Here is a 19545-nt window from a genome sequence, read left to right as displayed (position 1 = left end):
GTTTGTAGTTAGTCCTGGGTCTCCGCCCACGAGATCCCTGTAGGAATATGTTCCACGTATGAAACAAAATCTGAAACTCAACTACTCCATCAAGCACTTTGGATGAGGGATGCTCACACTGTCTTTACCACGGCTGGTATCGCTAGTACCCCGCCGCCCACCACCCGGGCAGTCACTGTGGCTGCTCCCTGTGTGCCTGGCACCTGTTCAGGTCTGTTTTAACTAGCTTGGCCCTCAGAGCAACACGAGCTGAGTATGGCTCCCATTTTACAGAGAAGAAGACTGAAGCACGGCCAGGTTTGTACCTTACCTGCTAATGGTGGTGATGGAGCCGTGCGCTGGCCTGTGCTACTTTCAGTTGCGGGGAGTTCTGCCTCTGCCCCCTGCAGGCCTGCCCTGCACAGGGTGTAGGGATGCTCACCCATTATGTGCCCGGTGTCTTCTCAGCAGAGGGACATTGAGGCCACTGGGGTAGGCCACAGGGATGCAGTGTGCCACAGTGAGAGGAGAGCCCAAGCAGAGCCCAGGACCTGCCCACCTTAGCCAACACACCCAGAGGGTGGGCCACCTGCTGTGGACACACAGCTGGCTCCCGGAAAGACTGACTCCTGCCTTTTCCCACCCGGCTCACTGTGGGCTCTTCTGGTCGCAGGAAACTGGTGCTGGGTTTGCACGTGAGCGTTTGGTAGAGAAGGCTGGAGTCTAACACCCCAGACCTTCCCTGCAAGGGACCGCAGGACCCCCGCGCCCTCCTCGCCCAGCTGTTGGGCTGCATGTGATGCGCCTCCCCGCAGACCAGACTCCAGAAGCAGTGACCCGAGCGTTTCCTTTCCTTCTGCAGAGCAGAACGCAGCTGAAAGCCCTCCTCACCGTGACAGCAGAGGAGAAGGTAACGGTAAGACGCGCTCCCGCCCCGCTCACGGCCGTGGTGTCAGCCTCTGACTTGTCCTGGGAGTCAAGGGGAGGGACCAGCCACAGGCCTCAACAGCACAGATATGGGTCCAGACTGGGGACTGTGTGGTGTCACGGCCTCCCCATGTGGCCTAGGCTGTCTGTCTGGCTTCCCCAGATGACCCTCCATGTGTGGGCCACTGCCTGGACAGTTCAGGGTGCCCTGTCCACCTGTGCTGTGCTTCTGCCTGGCCGTGGTGTTGCCACCAGGTCCAGCTGCAGGTGACAGTGTCTTCCCATGTCATCCCAGAGCACTGCGGTCAGCAGGCTCCTGCTTCCGCTGGTCAGCATCCTCACTGTCCTGATTCCTTTATCAGCTTGGTCGCTCAGGGGGCGTGAATTCACCTGTCCATCAAGCATTTCATCATGATGCGTGCTGGGGTTCTCCAGAGGGATAAATGGATAGGACTTGTGTAGATTTTACGGGAGGGGATTTATTAGAGAAGCTGACTCATGATCATGGAGGCAAAGAAACCCTAAGCCAGGCCTCCGCAAGCTGGAGACCCCAGCACGCCCGAGCCTGACACGGTCCAAACCTGAAGGGTCAGGACCAAGGAAGCCCTTGGCCTGTGTCTCAGTACAGGCCCAAAGCCTGAGCACCGGGTGCTAGTCCTGCAGTTCAAGCCTGGAGAGCCCAGAGTTCTGGCTCCACGGGAGAGGAGGGTACCTGTGCGCCTCCCCTGTGTTCTTGCTCCGGTGGGGACGCATCCGGCTGGCTGGTGCCTGCCCTCACTGAGGGTGGATCTTCCCTCCTTGGTACACTCGGAGTCACCACTCATCACCCTGGAGGACGCACTGCACGACAGTGCTGCCTGTAATCCGGCCGAGGTCACCTGCATGACCCCCGTCCTCTCTCACAGCACTTGCCCTGTCCTGCGCGCCTGCTGGGTGCCAGGCATTCTGATCCGTGACATGTGCCCAATCCCATTGTCTTCAGCACCATCCTGGGAGACGATTCTGTTTTTAAATCACCCCCTTGCACAGCCGGGAAACTCAGGTCAAGCAATTTGCCCAGGGTCCCATGGTTGGAATGTTGTGGTCCCCAGACACACCAGGCTGGATGGGCTCTAGCGGGACTCGGGGACTTACAGAGTCCTACGGGGCTGCAGGCGATCCAGGAAGGGACCCAAGGCAGGATGAGCAGAGTGGAGAGGCCGCAGCCCAGGTGTGGAGCAAACCAGCCACACACCACCAAGACACCGCGCAGGGGGCGCTTGGGATGCGCCAAACCCTTGGCAAGGAGCTGCGGCAGCACACGTGGGAGAAGTTGAGAGTCTCTGCCAGCGAGTGGGGGCTGGCCACGTGGGCACCTTCTGGATTCCAGGCTCCCATGGGAAAGCAAGAGTTGGCCACAACCCCCCGGGGCATTTGAGAACAGAACAACTCTCACCAGCAAGTGGTGGGAGCCCTGGAGGCCAGGACCCCTCCACCAGCCCATGTCCCCAGAGTCCAGCAAGACCCAGCCTTGCAGGGAGCCCTCTGAGGCCAGCCATGTCCCGCTGGATATGTTAACTCCCCTGCACGGCCAGCAGGTGGCAGATCAGCGCTCGAAGCCAGGCGTACCTCCTGCAAGTGAGCTGGAGCCCTACGCAGATGGAGAGCCAGCACCAGGCTGGCCTTCGACAAGCCCACAGTCCAGCCGGCTCTCGGGGACACTGGTAACAGGTCTTCTCGTTGGCCTGTGAGCTCCTAGTGGGAGAGGCCATGTCTGATCCACCCTGTGTCCCCAGGGCCTTACCTCGTAGGTGGCATTGACTAGGTCAGCACCCCTTGGTCGGGCTGGCTGCCCTCAGTGCTGATGGCTGCCACTCCGTGGAGGAGGCTGGCCACTGCGTGGCTGCAGTGAGTGGCACCCTCTGCACAGGATGTCCCTGCTTCACGTCCCAGCCCTTGGGGGTGGGGCTGAGCCCTCCCCGGGGCCCAGGACTGCCTTTCAGGAGAAGCAGGAGCAGAGCGCCTCTGGGGTGCAGGCCAGGTGCCCGCGGGCTGGGGCCCACATTCCAGCAGTTCCCCATTGACACGAGGAACTCACAGGTGCCACCCCTGCATTGTTGTGGGCACAGCCGGCTCTGGACCAGAAGGCCTGGCTCCACACCCCCGCCCCCCCACTGACCTCTCTGGACCCCTGACTCCCCAGTGGTAAACCGAGAGCCGTTGTCGCACCCCTTCCTGGGGAGGTTGTGGAGGTGCGTGGCTGGGTGTGGGTGAGCGCAGCACAGCGCCTGGCCTTCCCTGTGCACTCTGCACACTCCTGCGGTGGGTGTCGGTGCTGCCTTTACCTGACTTTGTGGTAGGTGATGGCCAGGTGTGCATCCCTGCCAGGGCCAGTGCGGGATTTTAGGCAGAGATGGAGTCTGGGACCGCCTGGGACCCAGCCCCTCACACCACTGTCCCCACCTCACTCTGAGACGTTCAATGAAAAGCAAAAAACGAAAAAGACCAAACGGCACAGTTGCTACTGAATTTCCGAGTTTATGACTCAAATACAGATGGTGCCCTGTGGGCCCAGCAGGAGAGCAGTGCTCTGGCTGGGTCGACTGGCAGGCTTCCTGGAGGAGGTGAGGGAGGGACTGTTCTGGAGGCCACAGTCTCCTCACCCTCAGCACTGTCCTCAAGACTGTGGACGGGGCCCAGCAGGCCACCACCCCTCTGCTCCTTGGATCTTTGACTCAGAGAAAAGCATTTCAGCAAAATGACTCTGAAAATCCTTCCAGGGACCTTGTTCTGTATGGCCTCCCGGTTTCTCCCAACATTTTCTGCTTTGGGGGGTGTGGGCAGGTCTTAGTATGTGGCCATGGTGGACATTTTGGCTTCCCCTCCGTGCCCTGCCACATGGAAGAGCTGGAAGAGTGAAGTAGCGTCCCACCCCGGAAGGGCCATTGCGAGCGCCAGCCACTTGCCTCCTTGACCGAAGCCCGACTCCTGGCGGCTGTTCTCCGCCTCTGCGCAGCCCGTTCTTGGAGCTGCGGGCTTGCCAGCGTCCCTTTGAAAGGCCTTTTTGCCTAGCTGCTTTTCCCAAATGCAGTCACAGGATCGTCTAAAGCACCTGCTGCAGCTGACGTGTGATTCGAGGGGTGGTGAGGGTGGACCCCGAGACACAGGGAGGGAAGTGAGCGAGGACTCGGGGCGGGAGCCGCGTGGCCACCTTTTTCTTTATTCTGAGACGGTTCGGTTTCAGGTAAACGTGAAACATGCTCTTTGGACTCTGCTTACAGTGCTCAGTGGTGGGATCTGGCTGCAGCTTTGGGGGGCATCTCAGAGGGACAATCAACTTCTAGTGGCTTCAGCTCCAGGAATTCACTGCAGCGCTGGGTGCCAGCACCCCCCTCCCAACGAAGACCCCCAGGTCATCTTCGTCCCCACCCCTGTCCCGCGCCATCATGCTGGACATGCATTCACCTGTGTTTACTGAAGTGTCTCGGAAATTTCCCTCTGTGCCCTCCCCCAGCTTAACGATGGGAGCAGCAATGGTGGCCCAGAGCCACTGACTTTCCAGGGGGCATCGTCTGCGTAACGGAGGCTCCCTTTGCTGTGTGCAGTGAATCCCACCGAGCTTGGAGTTGACTGTCACCGACGTCGGGTGCCGGCAGCGCGCTGTGGTTGCAGGACAGCTTCATCACGCCCGCAGGACGCAGCAGGGGCTGCCAGCCCCTCCCCAGGCCCGGGCGGCTGCCCCTGCCTCCCTCTCTCCAGATTGCCTGACTGGACGTGGCACGTAAACAGAACCGCGTGGCTCCGTCCCCTGAGCCTGGCCTCCCTCGATTAGCGTCCTGTTCTGCGACCTCCAGCGGGAACGTGTCAGGCTCCCTTCTTTCTTCCCGTGGTGGCAGCCATCCACGGGGCAGGGCTGCAGCGTTTTCTCCCATCAGCTCTCGGGGCGCCCATTTCTGGGGGAGCACCTGCTTTTTGACTGTTGGGGAACCACAGCTCTGCTGAGGAATCGGTGCTGTTTTGGTCCTTTTTTTAACAGATGAGCAAACTGCAGCTCAGAGGGGGAGGCCAGGTGGGGGCAGAGCTGGCGTGGACTCCCCAGGAGGGCCAGGGTCTGGGGTCCTCGCTGCACGTCCTGCGCCCCTGCTGCCTTGTTGGCCACCCCATGGTTTCTCCTCTGCCGTGGCGGCCAGGTTTATCCTCAGGCAGAGTCAGGAAGGGGCCCAAGCAATCTTCTCAGATAGCACCTGGCCGTGTGTCTCCCTGTGAACCCCCGCAGGGATTCCCCTCTCCGTCCTTAGGGTGACGCGGCAGCTGCCTCACCTGTTGTCAAGGGCCTTTGAAACCTGGCTGCTTCTCTCACCACCCACAGGCCCTGCTCAGACCTTCCTTCCCCTCTGCCTGGCTTATTCCCCTCTGCCCACCAGGGTCACCTCTTGCCATGCCTGCTTTGGTCCTCCAGCTTCTGGGGCTGGACCAGGCATCTGTGCCATCTGTGTGTCTGTGTGTGTCTGTCGTTCCTCCATGTGACAGTGAGCTCCTCAGAGCAGGTTCCCCCTTGTCCTTCCAGCTCAGGGCTTGTTGCCCCAGGCATTAGGAAAGTTTGCCACCACCCCTGATCACTGGGTTTCAGGCAGATAGAATCATGGCAGCCTATTTCTGTGCAGTGGAAACAACTTAAGAATTCTAAGTTTTAATCATTGTTTTGAAAGATTAAAAAGGGAATAAAGCCTGGCCCCTAGAAAAAGTTCAATAAAGATGTTGATGCTTAGGGATAGTGTAAAGTGATTGTAATGGCTTTGGCTGCACACTCAGGAATTAAAAATTCTTTGTTCCTGAAGAGTGAACAAACATGCAAAAGTGACACAAGCCCCCGATAACCCAGTGTAGGGCTTCTGGGAAAAGGTGAAGGTGGAGCCCCAACCCTAGTGGCAGCTGTGCTTTTAAGGCCATGAGCCCAGACTGCTGGGTGTGAATCTTGGACCCACTTATTTTTACCTCTGTAACCTGGGCCGTTTAGTTAACTTATTTGGACCTGGCATAGTGCTTTATAAAATTGGAATTAAAATAGCACCCATGTGATAGTATTGTGAGGATCAATGAATTAAAATATAGAAAGCAATGGAACCATCTTTGGTGCTTAGAATCTGCTGAATACACATTAGCTGCAATGTGGTGGTGGTCCTGGTGAGGGTGATGATGTTGGTGGTCATGGTGATGGTGATGATGATAGGGATGGTGGTGATGGTGGTGGTGATGGTAGCGATGATGGAGACGGTGGTGATGTTAGTGGTGAAGGTGATGGTAATGGTAATGATGATGGAGAAGATAATGGTGGTAGTGATGATGCTGATGGTAGTTTTAGTCAGCTTTTCATCACTGTGACCAAAATATTTGACAAGAGCTCCTTAGAGGAGGGAAAGTTTATTTTGGCTCATGGTTTCAGAGGTTCAGTCCACGGCCGACCTACTCTATAGTTCTGGGCCTGAGTGAAGCAGAGCATCATGGTGGAATGGCATGGCAGAGAAAAGTTGTTCAGTTCATGGAAGCCAGGAGAGAGAGAGAGGGAGAGAGAGAGAGAGAGAGAGAGAGGGAGAACTGCACTTGCCCCAGAGGCACATTGCCAGTGACCTACTCCTCCAGCCACACCACCCGTGAATCTGTCAAGTGGATTAATGCTCTGGTCTGGTCCTGTTGCCTCTGAACATTCCTGCATTATCTCACATGTGAGCCTTTGGGGGGCACCTCATATCCACTCCTAACAACGGTGACGGTGAGCATGATGATGAAGGTAGCGATCGTGCGGCTTCTTTTCCCAGAAAGCTGCATCTCAAGGCCTCAGTCTTCTTTGTCCATCTTCATGGTGAAAGTTGAAGGGCAGAGGTGTCGTGGGCGGGGGAAGGACAGGGCCTGGTGTGATTTAGCCCTGCAAATAAATGAAGAATATGCTGGTTGAGGGTGGGCTTACCCAAGGAGGCAGGCTCTGCCCACAGGTGTGCCTGTCCTTTGGTGTCAGGAAGTGCAATTGGCAAGTGAGAGGACAGTAGGATCCACAGAGCCAGCCCTGCTCCTGCCCAGGTGTGACGTGCATCCTGCAGCTGTGCGCTAGGTCCAGCCAGACCCACTTCACTGAACTGCCCACGGGATCTCTGGCTTCCAGTTATCTCGGCCCCTCTCCTGGCCAAAGGAAGTAGAACCTCAGATACAGATTGAGAAGGTGGTGGTGGGAAGAGGAGAGAGGAAGAGAGAGGGGGAGGGAAGGGGAGGGGGAGAGGTGGAGTATAGTATGTTTCCTGCCAGAGCCCAGTGACCTAAAGCCAGTGACCTACAGCCAGTGACCTACAGCCCAGTGACCTACAGCCAGTGACCTACAGCCCAGTGACCTACAGCCAGTGACCTACAGCCAGTGACCTACAACCAGTGACCTACAGCCCAGTGACCTATAGCCCAGTGACCTACAGCCCAATGACCTACAGCCAGTGACCTACAGCCAGTGACCTACAACCAGTGACCTACAGCCAGTGACCTATAGCCCAGTGACCTACAGCCAGTGACATACAGCCAGTGACATACAGCCCAGTGACCTACAGCCGGTGACCTACAACCAGTGACCTACAGCCAGTGACCTACAGCCAGTGACATACAGCCAGTGACCTACAGCCAGTGACATATAGCCAGTGACCTACAGCCCAGTGACCTACAGCCAGTGACCTATAGCCAATGACCTACAGCCAGTGACATAGAGCCAGTGACCTACAGCCAGTGACATACAGCCAGTGACATACAGCCAGTGACATATAGCCCAGTGACCTACAGCCAGTGACCTACAGCCCAGTGACCTATAGCCCAGTGACCTACAGCCAGTGACCTATAACCAGTGACCTACAGCTAGTGACCTACAGCCCAGTGACATACAGCCCAGTGACCTACAGCCAGTGACCTACAACCAGTGACCTACAGCCCAGTGACCTACAGCTAGTGACCTACAGCCCAGTGACCTACAGCTAGTGACCTACAGCCCAGTGACATACAGCCCAGTGACCTACAGCCAATGACCCTGCCGCCTGTAATTCTGGCCCAGTCCTTGTTTCTGGTTCTCATCCGTCAGTCAAGCACCTTCTCCCTGGGGTGGGAGATTGGGATGGGAGTGTTTTAGAAAATCACGCAGCTCCCTAGACAGTGATTGGTGTGACCCTGTGGGGACAAATGGACACTGGCAGCCAGCAGAGCACAAGCTGGCATTTCGTAGCTGTGGACATTAATTATTTAACCCTGTTGTGCATCCATTCGTCTCCTAATGCGTCTCTGCTGGATTGCTGAAGACGGAGTGCAGGGAGTTTGTCACCCACTGGATCAGTGTCCTCAGGCTCCGGGGAATCTCCACACGCCCATGGCCTCCAGACAGCAGGGCTCTCTTCTCTCACAGTCTGGAGGCCGGAGTCTCCTGGCAGCGCCGCGCTCCCTCTGAAGGTGCTGGAGAGGCCTTCCTGTCGCCTGGCTTCTCAGGACCCAGGAAGCCCTTGGCCTTCCTCGCTGTCAGCCGCACACCTGGCCTCTGCCTCCCTCTCCACAGGGTCAGCTTCTCTGTGTCCTGCGTCTGTCATCTTCCTCTCCTCGTGAGGACACAGTCTGGGATTGAGGCCCGCCCTGATCCAACACGACCTCCTCTGGGTCACATCTGCATAGATCACATTTCCAGATAAGATCCCGCATAGTCGCTGAGCGTTACGACTTGGGCACGTCTTTCAGAGGACGCAGTTCAGCTCAGCGAGGCACCAAGCCCAGAAGCCTTGTCCTAGGTGATCCACATGGCCAATCCCTTTCCCTCCCGCCCTCTTCCTAAACCTGTGGACAAGCTGCTGCCTTCTGAGAGAGCTCGCCTTGGTAACAGATCGACCACTAGCACCTTGGCCTCTTTAGAGACTGTTTTTTCTTGGGGGGGAGGAGTCTCTTCTCTATCAATATTTTAATGTCACCTTCATGGACTTCTATTCATGTCCATCCAGTTTATTGACTTTTTTCTTGTCCAGTGGGTGCGCAGCCAGGGCTCGGGGCCCAGAGGGATACTCCAGCGCAATTGGAGACCCTGCATTTCATTTTGGTGTTAATCAGAATCCCGATCAGGAGGTCAGAGTGGGAGGCCAAGTGGCTCCTGACCATCTTGGTGGACACCCAACCTCGGGGGGCAGCGTGGCTGCCACTTGCTTTGATTCAGGTGCCCACCAGTATCTGGCAGGAGCCCCCGTGTGGCCCAGCTCAGCTTTGACAGCAGGAGGGTCAGATCAACCTAGCTGTCTGTCAGAAGGACTTGACCTTGACTGTCACCTGCGTGTGGCCTTTGGAATGAGCTATGGGTTACCTATCACTGGCTCTTGAGCAGTAAAGTCCCCGTTGTCTGCCGCCGTTTCGAATTAGACTTGCCTCACAGGTTCTCCAGCTTCTCTGGAGCTGCGGAGTCAGCGATGGGTCCGGTGCATGTCCAGGTGCGGCGAGGGTTGCCCCTGGGGCTGGCTGCTCTCTCAGGCAGGCTTGCAGGTCGGCCTGAGCTGGCGTCTGGTTCCTCGGATCTCAGGCGGGTTCCACCCCTTGCCAGGCTTGTGAGAGTGGCTTGCCGTAACTATGCTGGTGCACTTGGTACTGGAGACCTTCTTCCTTTGGGAATCTTGTACATGCCAAGCAGAGGGGCCTACATTGCCAGCTGGGTGAGAACCTAGGACGCCGAGTGCTACTGAGTCTCGCCGGCGGCCGGCACCTTACAGGTGGTCCTGCTGGCTGCTGGGGATTGGGCACTTCCTGCATGCTGCGCCCAGAGGGGCTCTTGGAAGCCCGTGCACTGTCTTCCTGAGGCTTTGCAGGATGCGTCTCTTCCCCTTCTGATTTTGCATTGTATCTGTGTTAATAGATGACGGCCAAGTCCTGTGGCTGGGACTCATCCACCTGCAGGTGACGCCTCTAGTGAGGGGCTCAGGGAGGGGCCAGGACTGGGTAGAGGAAGAGGTGGGTCTCAATCCGTAGCCAGCCGGGTGGGGAGCCAGCGTGGCCCGTCGGGTGTCCCTCATCAGACGCAGCTGCTGGCCGTCACGCCCTGCTGCGCTCTGCCGCCAGATGCCAGCAGTGGCTCGCTGCCACTCGTTCTGACCTCAGAGCAGGGCTGTCTGCTGCCCGACTGCCCACAGCTGCACATCAGGCACTTCCTTGCAGGTGTCTGGTGGTGCATCTCCTTGTCTGCCAATCATGCCACACCCTGGCGACCTCTGCCAGCCCGCGGAGTGGCAGGATCGCCCAGAGCCTGCCCAAGTCCCGTGGGAACGTCTGCTGCCGCGCATCCCCTGCCTCTCCCCTGTGTCTCGGCTGCACCTCTGTTGGGCGGCCTCCTGGGGTGAGGGTCGCGGATGCATTCAGGGTTGCCCACTGGCCTCTGCAGAATTCTGCCACTTACTGCTAGAAAATATCCCAGGTCGCTAGCGCCGCCTTAGATTTGGTACCTGTTTGACTTTGGAAATGAGCACTCTTGAGTGTGGTGATGTGCTGGGCTTGAGGCTGGGTGGCCCTGCTCTGTGCAAGCCTTCACGTTCCTCTTACCACCATTAGGGAACTCAGGCTCAGAGAGGGACAGCAAGGGCCTCAAGGCAACCAGCCAGTCACAGGGAGAGCTGGCTCCAAACCCCGAGGGCTCTCCCTGACTCCCTGTGTGTTCTGCTGAGACTCTTGGTCATTTGCTTACCTTGGCAGATGGCAAGTGTGGCCACAAGTGACTCTGACTCTCCCTGTGTTCTTGCAGGTTCTACCCAACCATGGTCTCCACGCAGCCGCCTTCTTCTCTGCCTTCCTGGTCTCCCTGGCGCTGAGCTGGATGGTGCTCTTCCTCCTGGCGAGATTCCAGTGTCTACAGGGAGGTGTGCTTACCAGACGCGGGGTGAGCCTTCTTCCCGGGGCAGTGGGTGGTGGAGGGCGAGGTTCATCCCCAGCCTGGCGGTGCCCCTGCACCATGGGGATCCGCCGGGGATCCGCGGGGCGAGCCTCACACGCTGCTCCTCCAGGTGCTGACTGTGTGTCCTGAATTGCGTCCTCACCTTTAGTACTTTTTAAACGCTCCCTGGCTGATTCATTTTTTTAAAAATTATTTTATTTTATTTTTCATAGACAGAATAATTGTACGAGTCTATGGAGTCGGGCATGGTGTTTTGATGTCTGTGTACTGTGTGCATTGATCAAATCAGGGACCTGAGCAGAGCACCACCCCAAACACGTCACCTCTCTGAGTGGAAGCGTTGAGAATCCTGTCCTCCAGCCGTGTGGAACTGTGCAGTCCGCTGGCCTGCGGCCTCCTGCTGTGCAGTAGAGCAGAGAGCCCCTCCCGTCCACCACAGCGCTGCCCAGGCTCCCTCTGCCTCGTAGCCTCCCCCCAACCCCAAGTCCACTCTTTCCTTCCATCCTATCCGACTCTATTGCTCCCGCTCCTGAGGGAGGCCATGCGGCACATCTCCTTCTGTGCCTGGCTCGATGTCCTCCAGGGTCATCCATGTTGTGACAGGATGTCATCTTCTGATGGCTGAGTACTGTCCCACCCTGGATGTGTGCCGCCCTTTCTTCATCGTTCATCCCTGATGGACACTTGAGTCGATTCTGGATTGGGTTCCTTGGATGGCTGTACCCTGTGGCCGGGTTCCAGGGCCCTGCAGTCCAGCCCGACTCCAGGCAGGTGTGTTCTTGCCAGCCACGTCAGCCCTGCTCACTGCCTGCTGGATGGCCTGGGCGCCTGCTGCCATCCTCGCAGGAGCGCGGATGCCTTAACCTGGCTCCTGCCCTCTCCTGCCAGTCTCTGCGTCACAGCCCGCTCTGCCACTGCGCATGACGCACGTCCAGGGGGCTGAGCTGCTGCCTCATCTGTCTAGGCCTCCGTCCTCCTCCCTGGCCGTCTGCACCCAGGCGCCTGCTTCCCCTGCCAGTCATCGTTGGCCACTTCCTGGAGGTCGGGGGCTCTCCGGGCTCCCCACTGTCTTTGCCGGACTCCACCCAGCTCTGACCTGACCACACTCCTCCTTCTCTTAGTCTGGGCTCCCGCAGCACATCCTGAGGCCGGGATTCAAAATCAGGTGTTTACGTGGGAAGCGATCCCCAGAAGTAAGGGTGGGGGCGGGAAGGAGGCAGGCGGAGGCGAGGAGGGAGACCTTACCATGCGGGGCGGGGCGGCGGCAGGGGCCGACTCCTGCCCAAGTCCCACTAGCGATTGGTTGAGGACAGGGCCAGGAGGCAAGGAGAAAGGGTGACATTGTGTCCCAGGCATGGATCTGAAGGCCAGCAGGGTCCTCCAGGGAAGGACCGAGGCGTCTGCTGGTGGAGCTTGGCTGGTGGGTGCTGCCGGTCAGGGTGGGGGCTTGGTGAGGCCTGTGGCGTCTGCTGTGGCCCCTTGCCTGGGTGGAGCACGGGGTGAGTGAGCGCTTGACCAGTTGACGGGTGGACAGACGGAAGGAAAGCGAGGAGGTAGTGGTGGAGCCAGAGGAGCCTCTTAAGACTCGCCAGAGGGCAGTGGTGGGAGGGCATTGGTTGGTTGTGCAGGGCCATCGGGGGCTGGAGCTGCCGAGACTCAGTGCCACCCCAGGCGTAGTGCCTGGGAAGGAACCTCTGCCACCCCCTCCCTCTCTCTGATGGGGAGACTGAGGTCCGTGAGGTTGGGCGGCTGCAGTGGCCGAGCTCAGACTGGGGCCTGGCGTCTGGAGGTGGATGCCCTGTCCAGCAGGTGGCAGGTGAACTCGGACAAGCCACTGCTCACCAAAGAAAAGGGATCATGACTCCAACGGCCCTGCTCAAGAGCGCTGTGTGCTACAACAGGGCAGAGGACAAGGCCCTTCTGACCTACAAAGACCCCTACCAATGTTCTCGGCCATCCTCACCGTCGTCGGGGAGGGGAAGCTCACACCCAGCAATACAGGTCTGCAGGTTTCTCATCAGGACACACGATTACGAGATGCACGTGCCTGGCTCCTTTGAAGCTGTGTGACCGTCAGTGTGCTAGTCACTACTCTGATCCTCAGTTTCCTTATCTGTCAAGTGGGGCACTGGCTCTTGTTGTGGCAGCTTTATGACATAACACATCAAGGCTCCCAGCATGATCATCTTAGCTGGAGCCGTCACCATTTCTGCAGAACTGATGACCCTGGGTACAAAATAGTGAGTATCTCCTCTGTCCTATCAGAGTTGGGGTTCACGATTTCTACTGTCACGTGCATCTCGTAATCGTGTGTCCTGATGAGAAACCTGCAGACCTGTATTGCTGGGTGTGAGCTTCCCCTCCCCGACGACGGTGAGGATGGCCGAGAACATTGGTAGGGGTCTTTGTAGGTCAGAAGGGCCTTGTCCTCTGCCCTGTTGTAGCACACAGCGCTCTTGAGCAGGGCCGTTGGAGTCATGATCCCTTTTCTTTGGTGAGCAGTGGCTTGTCCGAGTTCACCTGCCACGGTGGCAGGGCCAGCCCAGAGCTGGAGGTCGGGGGCTCTCCGGGCTCCCCACTGTCTTTGCTGGACTCCACCCAGCTCTGACCTGACCACACTCCTCCTTCTCTTAGTCTGGGCTCCCGCAGCACATCCTGAGCTGTCCTCTGACCGTGGACTCCCAGCCTTCCCTGCTGACCCTCCCAGCGTGGGGAGGTCCTGTGGAGGCCCACTCAGTCACCGAGTCTGCATTCTCCTGAAGGTTCAGCGCCCGGAGAGCAAGCTGGAGCCCTCGCTGTTCACCTCGGCTGGCGGCGTGAACGAGGACCTTTCTCTCAACGACCAGATGGTGGACATCCTGACCTCTGAGGACCCCGGGAGCATGCTGCAGGCCTTGGAAGAGTAAGGACCCCCATGCCATTCTGCTCCCAGCCAGGGGATGAGTGTCTTGGCTGCAGTGGTAGGAGAGGAGGTGGGGCATCCGTCCCTCGCTCTGTCATTTGTCACTCAGCCATCCCAATCTAATGTTGGGAGACAGACATGCCATTAACACAGACCATACATGTCGGTGTCTTTCTGCGATGTCAGAATCTGTTGACTGACAGTAGTCCCCAGGCACACCTCTCTCGTCAGTTACTACGCAGCGTGTACTTGTGGTCAGCTGACAGTCGTAAGCCAGGCAATCAGTTTTCCTCCTTCCACTGGTAATCACGTCTGTCTCCAGCCCCGGAGCCACACACCACACTTTACCACGTGTGTGTGTGTGTGTGTAGATACATACATGTACAGACACATTACAGAAAGGGTTAAGGGGGCCTCAGCGTTGCAGGACGCTCTCCCAAGAGCAAAGAGAGCGGATATCAATGCAGAGAGTGGCTGTGGGTCAGGTAAGGGTTTCCATGAAGCAGTTGCGCAGTCGTCCAGGTGAGGGTCCAGACTGATGGACCCTCGTTCACGCGTCAGCTTGGAGTGGACTGTGTTGTCACCCGGCCAGGAGAAACGGCACCGAGCTGGAACCCAGGGAGGGAGAATCAGAATCTCATCTCTGTGGCACTTTTTCGGGCAAGGCTTGTGACGAGGTGAAGAGGTCAGGGTACTCTCCAGCCTTGGTGCCCCCTCTGATGGGTCTCAGGTAAGGCGGTTGCTTCCTTTGGTGGTCCGGTGTTTGGTAAGCTCGTTGGTCTGGATTTTGTGATACAGGTTTGGTAGGCCCATGCAGCGTGTGGCTCTGATTTAATTCGACAGGTCCACAGTGGCCATTTTTATTAGCACAGTTACCTTATTTATCAGTTTGTGCCTTGTGGCTGTGCTAGGCAGGTGGTGGGGGTTTATTTGTATAAACAAGGTACAGAGTCGTTCCACCTCAGCGCGGATACTCAAAATGGAGTGGCTCATGGCAAACTACTGCCTTCTAAAATGCGGCAGCACGGGGTTAGGCACAACCTGAAACGGCCCTTCTGTTCACCGTGGTGTCTCTTAGAGCAGGGCACGGCCTGCCGTCCACATCCACGCACTGCTAGGCACTGGGCGCTAGGCTTGGCATAGAGAAGAGGTGCGTAAGGCACAGTCAGGCCAGCCACCCTGGTGAGGAAGACCGCACGCAAACAGGAGTGACCACAGAGTGCTCAGGAGAAGTCGGGCTGGCCAAGTGCAGAGGGGAAGTCGTCGCCTCTGAGAGGAGCGTAGAAATGCTTCCCAGAGGAGGTGACGTCACAGCTCGTTCTTGAGGCTGGAGTGGAAGCTTTCCAATAGGTTAATCGAGGAGGTTAAAGGACAGAGGTGAGGGTGGGAAATGACCACGTGCCCTGGTGAAGTGCAGGTGGAGCCACGGGGTGTGCGTTGGGGCACCGAGTACAGACAAGAGAGAAGAGGCAGCTGGAGAGGGAGGCCAGCCAGGTGCTGTGATGGTCAGTGAACCGAGTTCAGTTCTTCATGTTTGATGAAGACCTAGACTGTACTGCCTGTGTGCAGTAGAACATCGTGCCAGATTCTGGTGTAGGAACCTTACAGAACCAGTTCACAGATCCTCATAGCAACCCTATGAGGCAGGTATTGTTTCTACCATCTCTCAGATAAGGACTTGAGAGAGGTCCAGGGACTTCCCCAGGGGCACTGTCGGGTGGAGGCTCGGACCCAGGCAAGAGATACAGTATCCGGGCAGGTGGAAGAAGATGCGAGACACAGTTGGGATAGTAGACATGCTGTATTTGGAGGCAGCAGTAAGCAGTAGCACCCACCCAACCCCTGAGTCCTTCCATGGGCCTTTCTTATACATATGCAGGCCAGACAAAGAAGGCACATTAGGTAACCAACAGGGTACCTAAGTGGGCATAAGCAGATGTTTATGCCCTTGAGTACGCTCACTGAATCAGGGTGTTCATGACCTGGGCTGCACACTCAAAAGAGGCCGCTGGAAGCCTGGGCAAGGGACCTAACTATAGCCATCTTGGGCCTTCCCACAAGCACATGCTAGTACATAATAGGGTCAGGTTTTAAAGCCAGTCTAGCTACATGGTTCAGGCTCTTAGGGTGCTATACTGCCCAGGATTTCTCCTAGTCAGGCACATGGGTCATGGCCACATAGCTGTTATTAGATAAGGTTCATCAACTGGGAATTTCCAGGTGACTTCTTCATATGTTCCCCTTTTTAAGTCACCCAGTTGTCTATTGAAATTCTTAATCTTACCTTTTGTATCCTCAGACATAGTAAGCATGAGTAATTTAAAGTTTCTGAAAACTTCATTGCTGTACATTCATTTTCTGTTATCTGTTTTTCCTCCAAATGTGTGATCCTATTTTCTTTTCTCCTCATGTGCCTGAATATTTTCAGTTATGTGCCAGACATTTATGTGTGAGAATTGAGATGATAATTTGAGTAGGATATTATTCTTCCAGGCAGCTAGGGGTCTGCTTACAGATTGCCTTAACCCAATCAAGATTAAGATGAATCTTGATTAATTCCTCCTTGTTGGATTTTATTTTGTTGGATCTGACTATTTTTATTTATATTTTTACTGTTTTTTCTTTCTTCTTATGCAGCTCATCATTACTAATAGGACCATATGGCAACCTCTCAAATTGGAGACCATTTACAGGAAACCTTTCTGATTCTAGATTCCAGATTCCTAGCTTCATCCACTCACTGCTCACTAGGGAGTAATTTCTATGTATTTAGAATTATTATGCTGATAAACCACAGGGCCTTATTTTTTTAATGTCAGTTTTAAATTTTAAAGGGTGCAGTCTCTTTCACATACCTCATTTGATTTGGTCCTCAGGATAATGCTCTTTAACAGGCATCTTATTTTTGATGTTTGACAGTTGAAGACTGATCTTACTAGGCCTAAGATGTTGATCCACAGTTACACATCTAAGTGAGAACAGATTTTTCTTTATTTAGTGTTAGGCACATTAGATTTTGCAAAATTCTGTGAGCCTTAGCATCCTTGTCTCTGTGCTGGGGACACTGACATTTAATGACTTGGAGGACCCTTGTTGGCAGGTAAACATTCCTATAGTGATAGTTGCTGCTGAACATGGGTCACATTAGCGGGTACTAAAGCGATGTGTTCAAGTGACTGGCACTTTCTTAAAAACCTTGAGACGGCTCTGAGAGCAAGAGGTCTGGGAAGCAAACCTGAGCGGCTGCCTGATCCTGCCTCCTTGGATCTGGGAGATGGTGTCCTGCGGCACGTGGTGATGCATCAAGACAGGCCCAGGACGGCTCTGCCTCTCCTTCTTGGGAGTGTCTACTTACTGTGCGACTCATGCCACTCGAGTCCTCAGTGGGGAGCGACTGTCCTCCTGCCTGAAAGGATGCCCCTTGCTGACCCAGTGCCTCGTGAGCAGCCCGACCTGGAGCCCGGAAGTGTAGGCTAACCGTGCACCTTGGTGGGCAGTGGGCCTTGCTGGTCCATTCCTGCCTCTCAGGGTTGGCTCATTCAGCTTTGGGCGTCCACCCAGATGCCCTTGTTCACTGTAGCCTCATTCCCTAAGCAGAATGCTACGCTTGACAATTAAAATTTGCCCCCTGACTGAAGTCGGGGAAGTGAGTAAGCTATGGGGAAAAAAGTTCCTGGCAGAGAGTCCTAAATATCTCTTAACATGTTAACATGATGAACAGTTAATTATCAAATCATGCCCTAGCTAAAAGTCATTTTTTTTTTCCCAAAACACAGAAAAGTAGAGTCAAATGATTTGATTTGTAATTAGCACCTGGATACTTAATTTGCAAGTAGGTCATTCTCTATACCCTTTTGAACAGATTAAGTGGTACTTTAAAGTATTAACCTCCTGCCCTTGTCTTCGATTTGGAAATTGATGGAAGGTGAGAAGCCCACTCTCTCTCTTTCCCTGTGTCACGTGAGGTCACAGCCGGCTGCTGCAGGTTGCTGGTCCAGGTGCCTCGATGCAATAGGAATGTCCGTGTTTGTGAAGAGCTCACTGTGCACATCACTCAGCAGCTCTGAATTTTATGTGCATTGCTCCTAGGGAGCTGATCCTAATTTGCATGAAGAGTGTCTGACATTGATTATCAAGCGTGGCCTGAGATTATTCAGCCTGAGAGCTCAATTTGTCCCTCCCCTCTTGTCGCCATTTTCCCTGCTCCCTGCCTTTCTGAAAGCATTATCGAAGGCCAATTCTGTTTCAGGCACTGTGGTTGGACCCTACTTTGGGGGATCTGGTCTTCTTTTTTAATTGTAGCATTGTCAATTATTTTTAATCTTTTTATCTTGGCTTATAGTCAGGCTTAGGTGCTCTGAGAAAGGAAGCGTCACTCAGGATGTCAGGAGCTTAGTACGCAGATCTCTGATAGTCTTACAGCTAAAAATAGCCTTCTCCTCCAGCAGACATTTATCCTGTTTGTGACTCTCACTTCAGCTTTAGCTGGGTTCTAAACATGTCACTTAGGTGAGTTGATTGCTACCTCATTTCCAAGACCCTTCGGAGCCTTATTTTTATTCTCTCCTGCTGATTTATTTTTGATGAAGTACGTTTCCTTGCTTTGCTCGATTATTTGGCTTTTGCATCATTTATTCCTGGGCTGCCTCTTACAGAGAGGATGGGGGCCATTTCCTTTTTTAATCAGGTTCCTTCACTGTTGTCACAGTGCAGGTGGCTCAGACCCAACACAGGCTGGAACTGGGAGGCAGGAGGAACTGGGCAGGACTGGCTGGTCCCCGAAGCTTCAGGAGCCATGGTGCACCCCTGGTGTGGAGCTCTGGCCTGACCATGCCCTCCAACATGAGGTTCGGGAAGGTTCGCTAAGGTGGTAGCAGACTTGGACCCAGGCCTGCGTGCTTCCAAGTGCACTGTTGTATTGAGAGAAGAGCCTTTTAAGTTTAATTGAGCTTAGATTTTTCAGACAGGCAAAGAAAATAAGGACAGCGAGGAGTCCAGGCCTGAGCGTGTTTCTGTTATCGGGAGACCCCCCTCAACGCCGAGGCTCGGCGTGTGCAGCGCATAGGGTTGAAGGGAAGCCTCACCTGCACGGACCGAGTAGCTCTGTGCCAGCCATGTGGCACCCCTCGTCTTCACTCTTCACAAACATTCTGCAGCGATCAGGTCATGCTCCTCGACTGAGAAGCCCGAGCCCAGGGAACGTGTCTCTCCCAAGGCTCTTTGGTTCGTTTGCGCTTTGGCTTGCTTGTCCGTGATGTAGACTGTAAAAAGTAATTGACTGATTCCTTCAGCAGGTCCTCACTGAGGTGGGACATGGTGGGACAGCAGTGGAGGAACAGGTGCACCATGGAACAATAGCCAGAGGCCCTGCTGGGGGAGGGCCAGAGAGGCCAGGGGGCACGGGAGTGGGCACACGCAGGAGACAGGGAGGGACATGAGCATCCAGGGCTGAAGAGGAGTGGCCAGGGCGGCAAGGCAGGGACAGAGTGGATTGGAGGGTCACAGGGCTACCAAGGGACCCCCTGAAGCAGGGCCAACACTGTTTTGTATCCTAAAATTCTGATATTTCTGTGCAGCACTCAAGGCTGCTGGAGGTGACCATATGTAAATACATACACATATGTGCATATACACACATATGCACATTTAATGCCGTGGGATGTGTTACCCACCTGCTCTGTGACTCCATGAGGTGGGGACTCTGTCTTGCTCACTGTCGATCCCTGGTGCCTAGACAGCCCCTGGCACACAGGAGATGCCGTGTGGCTGACGCCTTGCTTGCAAGGTGGCTGCGGCACAGGCGGAGGCTCAGAGGTTACCAGACACAGAG

At 55.5% G+C, this 19545-nt stretch overlaps 1 protein-coding gene across 4 annotated transcripts in view; it reads left to right on the top strand.

The window, feature by feature from the left end:
* Positions 1 to 19545, top strand: part of Evc2 (EvC ciliary complex subunit 2) — a 109418-nt gene that overhangs the window by 20896 nt on the left and 68977 nt on the right. For 3 of the 4 annotated variants that reach the window (XM_047567169.1, XM_047567167.1, XM_047567170.1), the window contains exons 7-9: positions 842 to 895; positions 10664 to 10798; positions 13576 to 13715. In XM_047567169.1, coding sequence (XP_047423125.1) covers positions 842 to 895; positions 10664 to 10798; positions 13576 to 13715 — 329 coding nt within the window. The remainder of the gene's footprint in view (positions 1 to 841; positions 896 to 10663; positions 10799 to 13575; positions 13716 to 19545) is intronic. The other variant, XM_047567168.1, reaches the window with a different exon arrangement.

The sequence above is a fragment of the Sciurus carolinensis genome, chromosome 10 (assembly GCF_902686445.1).
Source record: "Sciurus carolinensis chromosome 10, mSciCar1.2, whole genome shotgun sequence".
Taxonomy (NCBI): domain Eukaryota; kingdom Metazoa; phylum Chordata; class Mammalia; order Rodentia; family Sciuridae; genus Sciurus; species Sciurus carolinensis.
This window is presented reverse-complemented; position numbering and strand designations above follow the sequence as displayed.